The sequence below is a fragment of the Ipomoea triloba genome, chromosome 14, assembly GCF_003576645.1.
Source record: "Ipomoea triloba cultivar NCNSP0323 chromosome 14, ASM357664v1".
NCBI lineage: Eukaryota > Viridiplantae > Streptophyta > Magnoliopsida > Solanales > Convolvulaceae > Ipomoea > Ipomoea triloba.
The window spans coordinates 12,997,877-13,005,321 of record NC_044929.1 but is presented as its reverse complement, the minus strand read 5'-3'; the positions used below and the strand labels follow the sequence as shown (position 1 = coordinate 13,005,321).

At 37.9% G+C, this 7,445-nt stretch overlaps 1 protein-coding gene across 1 annotated transcript; it reads right to left on the bottom strand.

Moving 5' to 3' along the window:
* Window positions 1-288: 288 nt before the first annotated feature.
* Window positions 289-7,027, bottom strand: LOC116004558 (transcription initiation factor TFIID subunit 12b-like). Its single transcript, XM_031244662.1, has 10 exons — window positions 6,785-7,027; window positions 5,214-5,890; window positions 4,581-4,796; window positions 2,993-3,568; window positions 2,646-2,720; window positions 2,439-2,517; window positions 1,955-2,019; window positions 1,509-1,544; window positions 1,182-1,408; window positions 289-681 (listed from the first exon to the last, which is right to left on the bottom strand). Exons 2-9 carry the CDS (start codon window positions 5,877-5,879, stop codon window positions 1,223-1,225), a joined length of 1,899 nt encoding a protein of 632 aa, XP_031100522.1. The 5' UTR covers window positions 5,880-5,890; window positions 6,785-7,027; the 3' UTR covers window positions 289-681; window positions 1,182-1,222.
* Window positions 7,028-7,445: the final 418 nt, after the last annotated feature.

Genomic DNA, 7,445 nt, shown 5'->3' with positions numbered 1-7,445 from the left:
GGGGGGGGGGGGGGGGGGGGGGGGGGGGGGGGGGGGGGGGGTTGGATATAGTAAACTACGATACAATTGAGTGAAACTTACAAAAAGTTTCATGAATTATTAGATGAATAGGAAGGAATGTATTTCATTACAACTTATTATAATGTTCATAAATAAATTTTTAAAAAATTAAATAAATGATGTCATCTTAATGAACCCACAACATTGTTATAATGAACATATAATAATATTACAATAACAAACGATGATCAATTATATGTTTTTAATAAATGCATGATATAATTTGCCTTATCCTGGACGCTTTAATTAGCATATTGATAAAGTCTTGAAACAATAAATGTATACATTAAATTGTACTAACCCCCATGGGCACAGAACTTGACAAATCTCAAAAAAGTAAAACCAAAAAACAATCAAACAATTTAGGCTACTAAACAAACAGCTATTGTCACAAACTGACTTTTCAGATGCAGTCTATAAACACTATACAACCTTTCTTAAAAAAAAAAAAAAAAAAAAAGACCAAGATTTTACATTCTGCAGAAGACATGTTAACTTACAGAAACTATGAGAAATTTGCCACCACTTGATAACACAAGGACTTCACTAACATGCTCAGGTGTTCCAACTTGCTAGCACTTTGGTAAGCTGAAGAATTTCTGCTTTCATCACTATAATAATCTGTAACATGGATTAGAGGTACGATCTTGAAAATTTTGTAGGCAAATCATCCATTCAAGACAAAGGAGCAGGAAGAAATAATAAGATAATGTCATTATAATAAAGTAGTTTATGGCATTAATTCTGCCAATCTGACAAAAGTTGCAAATAAAGGAGATACGTATATGGCTATATTTTGGTAGCAAGGACATGGAGAAACACCAAATAGGCATCATGGAGGGACATGGAGAAACACCAAATAGGCATCATGGAGGGAGCTCGACGTAATATACTTCATATTTGACAGGTTAAGATTACTGGTACTTTGACTTCTATGTCTACCAAGCATGAATTAAATCTTGGGAATGAAATTATTTATTCAAAACTAAAATTGATGTGGATCCCACAAACAGCAAGCAAAAGACAGATGGATGTAAATTAAAGGCCCCTAAACCCCCTTGTATCAAGAGTTAATAAAAACACGGATAATTTATTCACTGATGTTATTGATATGCCCTTACCTACAAGTTCCTCAATAGGGGAGTCCAATAAAAGATGTGCATCAAAACCGTGTCATTTGTTGCAACATCTTAGAAGCATTAGCCTGTGAAACCAACTGCTCTGAACTTGGAGCTCTTATCATGTGGTTTTGACCAATATGGTCACCCATCCCCTGCCTAATCATCTGCTTAGCATTATTAGCACTTGTGCTTGTTTCAGCATGTGAAGCTTCCATCAATGAGCGTATCTAAGCAAAAATATGACGGTTTCAAAAGTTAACCAACTTGAAAGAAGGTAATATACGTGTGTATGCATAAAGAGAAATAGGAATACCACTCTTTACTTACCACATCCAAGCGCTTTTTGTGAATATCACTTGATGGCTGCAATAAAAGTAAAACCAGTATCATATTTTTTGAGTTCTAGCTCATTACAAGCTACAAGAGTATTGACCTCAGTTCTTCCATACTGCCCTTATTAATAGAATTCCCTAACCCACCAAAGGAAATAAAACAAATATTAATCAAATCAGCAACAGCATATTTTATCATTTTCATTTCTCGGTGGATGGGGTGGAAGGGTGAAGAGGAACAGGTTCTAATTCAAGGCCTCAATTGTGCTCTTAATGACTAAGCCTAGCCTCTTAACCCAGCTCAAATATTAGCACATTAGACTACTTCAGCTGGCCAGTAAAACTAAAGATCTTTTCTTTTACAGATGAATAGCAGAAGCACAAAAATTGAATATACATTTTGGTTGGAATTCAGAATTCAGATAGAGAGATAAGACTTACATGCTCTGATTGCTGTTTCCTCTCCTCACTTGAGAAGCCAGGAATTGTCAAGTGCCAGTTCTTTTCTGTAAAATATTGAGTTAATTACTCCAAGTCTCAATGATTTTCCATCTGATGTTAAATCAAACATAGGGCAAGAATAATATGATTTGACAGTAGTGTATCCATCAACTCACATTCCAAAAAAAAAACACAGGCACTGTACCACTTATATGCATGGATAACCCTTCCATAAAATCATATTAAGTGGTACAGTGCCCTGCCCTGCATTAATTGGAAAGGTTTATTTTACGGCAACCAATTTAAGTGTGCAGTAAAATAAACCAAAGCAAATGCCCTCCATTAGTAATTGGAATGTAATACTTTGCAAGACTTGGCATAATTATAATGAAACTTGGAAGTTATGAAGTCATAAATGTCATGATTCTAAAGAAAATAAATAGACAAACAACACAAATAAGTAAGCCACTGTTGCAGGACAGACCTAGATGCAACAATACATCCTTTGATTCCAGGGTTGATGATTTTCTATGCTTCGCCAAATTGCAAGCGAATGCAGTAACCTGCAATAACCATGCAACAAAAGATTTCTATATATTAAGAAAATGTAAAATGAAAATGATGTGATTTGCATAGATAGCTTTGAATGCCAGACACCAAAAAAGAAAGAAAAAGTATTTCAGAGTCTCACTGAATCAATGAAGTCATCAGCAATCTCTAAAAGAAGATCTTCAACATCAGGATCAAGCTTACCCAGAGAACCCACCTGGACCATTATAAAGATTGATCAGAGCACTTGAAATAATATCCTTATGGGATAAATTACTTGAAGCAACAAAGACATCTTATAACATTACTCTATATGTCAGAAAGTCTCTTGCCAGATATCAGATGCTTAAATTACTAATTTACTTTGATTTTGTATAGAGCTTAAAGTGGAGATAATTTTCAACCTAAAACGAAACTGAACTGATGTTCTTATGGTTTAACTATTATTCATATAGGAAACTTTCAAACAAGTGGATCCAGAGATTGAACCTGTGAAACTAGATCCTGTATTTTTCTCTTCCCAAGAAGTTGGTTGCTTGCTTCAGTTCCCTGGCTTGAGCTTCCCCCAGGAGTGGTGGCTCCAGATGCAGTAACATCTGGTTGTGATCCAGTTAAACTCATCGACTTTTGGCATGTGGGGGCAGCCATATGTGGAGAAGACTGCTGCTGTTGATGCAAAAGCTGCTGTCCAGGCTGTTGTTGCTGCTGGTCTGCTGGCTGCGACTGTTGCTGCGCTGGTGCTGGTGGTGCCTGCTGCTGCTGCTGCATCTGGGGATGCCCCATTTGTTGCTGCTGTACAATTTGGGATAACTGTTGTTGGTTCAAAGCCATTGAATTTTGATGTAACTGTTGACTTGAAGCTAATTGCTGCTGAATAAGTAATTGCCTCTGCTGCTGAAGACGGAATGAAGGGGAATTTGGTGAAGAAGATAATGTAGGGATTTGCTTTAACCACTGTTGCTGAGCTAAAGTGTTCTGTATCATAGCTGATTGAACATTTGGAGTCAATCCAGATAACTGAGGATTCATAAATGACGTCCTTTGAAGGTTCTGGGCTTGTAACGTCTAGACAACATTATGACGCAAAAAAAAAAAAAAAAAAAAAAAAAAAGGTGAGAAGAATGTAGCAGTCAACACGAGCAGAAACTTTAAAACAAAATGTACTGAAGACACTGGCATAATAAATGCTCTTTAATAACCTCCGCCTAGTTAGAAGTTACATCGCCTTAAATGGGAAAAGATCAATGACACCTCATCAATAGGAAAAAGTAAAGGCAGCATAAACTCTATTTTCATATTCTCACCCTTTCAGCCAGTGTATGCATGTAACAAGCCATATAGCAATGGAAATGCTAAAAAGAAGACATAGAAGGTACTTTTACCAAGATTAAGCTTCCCTAAAGTATGCCTTAGATACAAAGTTTTTCACTGCCAGTATGCCAGTAAGACTTGACTCAAATCCTGAACTAGAGTGAATTTAAAAAGTAAAAGTAAGCCTAAGCAAAGAGTACTAGACTAGTACTCTGTATCATATAGTATAGTATAGTATAGTCAGCTTAAGCAGCACAAAATTGTTGGTCTTTTCAGTACTGCACTGAATTGTTGATTTCTAGTGAGAATTCAAACAAGAGTTATAATTTTAATGGTGGAATTAGTCAATGGGGCATGGGATCAACACAGAATATTCTGGAGGTAGAGCTGATCAGCAACTTGGATGGGAAAGAAGCCAAAGAAGAAAATTTCTAGAAATGCCAAAACGTTGAGTAGTATATCCCCAGAAGCCCAGATAGGCTAGAAATTCACCAAACACTATCATGTTGCTTGGGATTGAAAACTATTGAGCAAATACATGGCCTAATATAATCTAAGTAAAACCTAATTTAAGGATATGACTGCAACTAAATTCTTTAAAAGGTTTGCTACAAGTTTACCAATACTATGAAGTGAAAGAACCAAAAAATAATAATAATAATAATAATAATAATAAATAAATAAATAAATAAATAAATAAAAGAAACATTGCAAAAGTAGATTCTACCATAATGGATGCATACTAGCAAAATATTAAAATAAATACCTGATTGGAGGTGAGCGGAGTTTGCTGAGACACTTGTTGCCTCAGGTGGGCCTGGTTCATCCTTTGCTGGGCATAAAGGGATCCATTGGCTCTAAGTTGAGAGCTCAAATTTAGAGGTCCCATCATCCCCATTGCCTGAATTCCCTGCAATGGCTGCCCATGGGAGCTCCCTGGGTGCGGCTGAGATCCCTGCACCAAACCAGTCTTCTGCCGAGGCTGCACCAAGAAGCAAAACCACTTCAGAAATGCACAAAGAAACAAACTTTAACTCTCTCTCTCTCTCTCTATGTGTGTGTGTGTATATATATAGTAATGAACTTCCTTACAAAATACATGTACCACGCTAATATCACTCATCAAAATACAGAAATATTATTAACAAAAGAGGCCTTTTAGCACTAGGATGGCACCACCATTCCAGCAAAACTCACAAGATTATAATGACTATCTCTATGGGTCAAGCTCATATTCCCGTATGCTTAGATTAAGGTTCTGGAACAGGATCAGGTAAACACACATCTGACCTTTTCTACGTGTCAATGCTCAATTTCAAACTTGGAACTATATGCTAGGGGAATATAGTGTTGTTAAACAAATAGTGAATGCAGATGAATAAATAAGCAACTTCCATACCGCAGACAAAAATTGAGACTGCAAATTAAATTGGGCAGTCGCAGCAGCAGCAGCCATGACATTTTGTCCAGGTAACATGGAGAGTTGCCCGGTCTGTCCTATCAATGCCGATCTAGATAAATTCCCACTGCCAACCATCTGCCCCATTTGTTGCTGTTGGGGATTCTGCTGCTGCTGTTGTTGTGATTGCTGCTGCTGTTGCTGAGGTACACCACCACCTCCACCACCAAAATTCATCTGCCCGTAAAGCCCAGCAGCCATTTGCTGTCTCGTCATACCAAACTGCTGCTGCTGTTGCTGTTGCTGTACTTGACTCAACCTCGACATTGAGGGCGACCTCTGCAAGCTTTGCTGCATCTGAAAATTAGACGCCATGGCAGCCGCCATCATATTATTATTGTTGTTACTGCTACTATTGTTATTGTTGTTGCTATTACTACTCTGCTGCTGTAGCTGCTGCATTTGTTGCTGCTGCTGCTGTTGTTGTTGTTGCTGAAGCATCTGTGGCTGTTGTTGCGATGGGGTCATGGGGATTTGTGGGAGGTCAACGGATGGCGAGTGGGAAATTGAATTTGACGGCGAGGGCATGGGGATTCCAGTATTCGACACTGTCCCAGCAGCCCCGGCCGCAGCAACCGTTTGTAACTGCGTGTTCGACGCTTCCATAACTTGGTTTCCTGATTGCAGTGGCAGAGCCAGAAATTAAGTTGAGTGGGGCAAAGAAGCAAATGTAAAATGAATTCAAAACTGTTCAAATACAAAATATCATATATGAATAAGATTGTTCAAATACAAAATATCATATACGAATAAGATTGTTCAAATACAAAATACATTATAAATTACAATATAAGGTTTATGATGAACTACGGGATAATATTCATCTAAGCTCTCCCATATTTTGAAACCGGTGTAGAATTGCTTCATTGGAAACTTGATCAAAAATACCTTTCTCAAGATATGGCACTACCTTGACTAGATGAATCCTCAAAAGTTGATTTTCTTTTAAAGAATTTTTCCATAACAAATCAACAAATCAATAAATCACTAATTAGCTAATTAACTAATAACAAATTAGAAATCAAACAAAATTGGGCAGTGAGTAGCAAATTGGCAATACGGCAGTGACAGTAAGCAGTCCAACCAAGAGCAACAAAATACAAACTTGTGTCAATTAGGGCAAAAACTAATAATTTAAAAAAAAAAAAAACACACACAAAATTGGGCAGTGATTGCGGCAGTGAGCAGTCCAAGAGCAACAAAATACAAGCTGTGTCAATTAGGCAAAAACTAATAATAAAAAAAACACACAAAATTGGGAGTTGGGACAATTAGGGCAAAAACTATCAGCAATTAGTATCAATTGAATTAGGGCAACATCAAAATTAGGGAAATTAATGCAAAAGAAAAAAGAAATTAGGGCAAACAAAAATTAAAAAAATTAGGCGAATAAATTATTGAAATTAACCTTTATAGTTCAAGACTTCAAGGGGTGAGATTGTGAGGAGTTGATGTTAATTACTTAATTAGTAAATAGTAAGGGAAGAATCGAAGAAGGTAGAAGAACAAACCTGGTGGGCTGTGGTGTCGAGCAGTCGAGGGCTGAGAGGCCGGAGGCGGACAGGCGGTGGCGTCAGCGTCGGCGAGGGGTGGACCGGCAGCGGCGCAGCGCCGTGGACCGGGGTGGACTGGCGACGGCGCGACGCAGTGGGAGGCGAGGGCGAACGAAGAAAACGGGAGCCTGGACTCCGGGAGGAAAGATGAACAAATGAAAAAAAAAAATTATATATATATATTAGTATGAGAGAGAAATACGGAGTACAAATTTTCAAACAAAAGAAAAGGGTGCATAGAGATGATGAATAGATGTACGATTTGAACACTAAGTAAATAGTTTTACACTGCAACTCAATTCTTCCCCCACAAATGGTCGGGATCGGATGGCAATTTTAATCCGCCTTGTGGATATTCATCCGAATTCACTCTGTATAGATGGAGTTTTTTTTGGGTGATGGTGGATGGCGTGTTGGGGGTGGCATTAAAAAAAGTAAACACGTTATGAGTCGTGTTCTATGTAAAGACACGCTTAGAACCCCACCCAACATCACCATGTGTGTGTATATGTATATCGAAGAGAAAAATTCACTAAGAAAACCTTTTTATCCTCTATCGTGTTTTGCCCGAGAAAAGAAGGAAAGAGTATTGACAGAAAGATTAGGCAGCGGCAGCGGT

Coding starts and splice junctions, on each gene's coding strand:
- LOC116004558 (XM_031244662.1), bottom strand. CDS start 5,879: ATGGAAGCGTCGAACACGCAGTTACAAACGGTTGCTGCGGCCGGGGCT. Junction 2,518..2,645: donor CTGATGACTTCATTGATTCA/GTGAGACTCTGA, acceptor TGGTTATTGCAG/GTTACTGCATTCGCTTGCAA. Junction 1,545..1,954: donor GGAAACAGCAATCAGAGCAT/GTAAGTCTTATC, acceptor CTTTTATTGCAG/CCATCAAGTGATATTCACAA.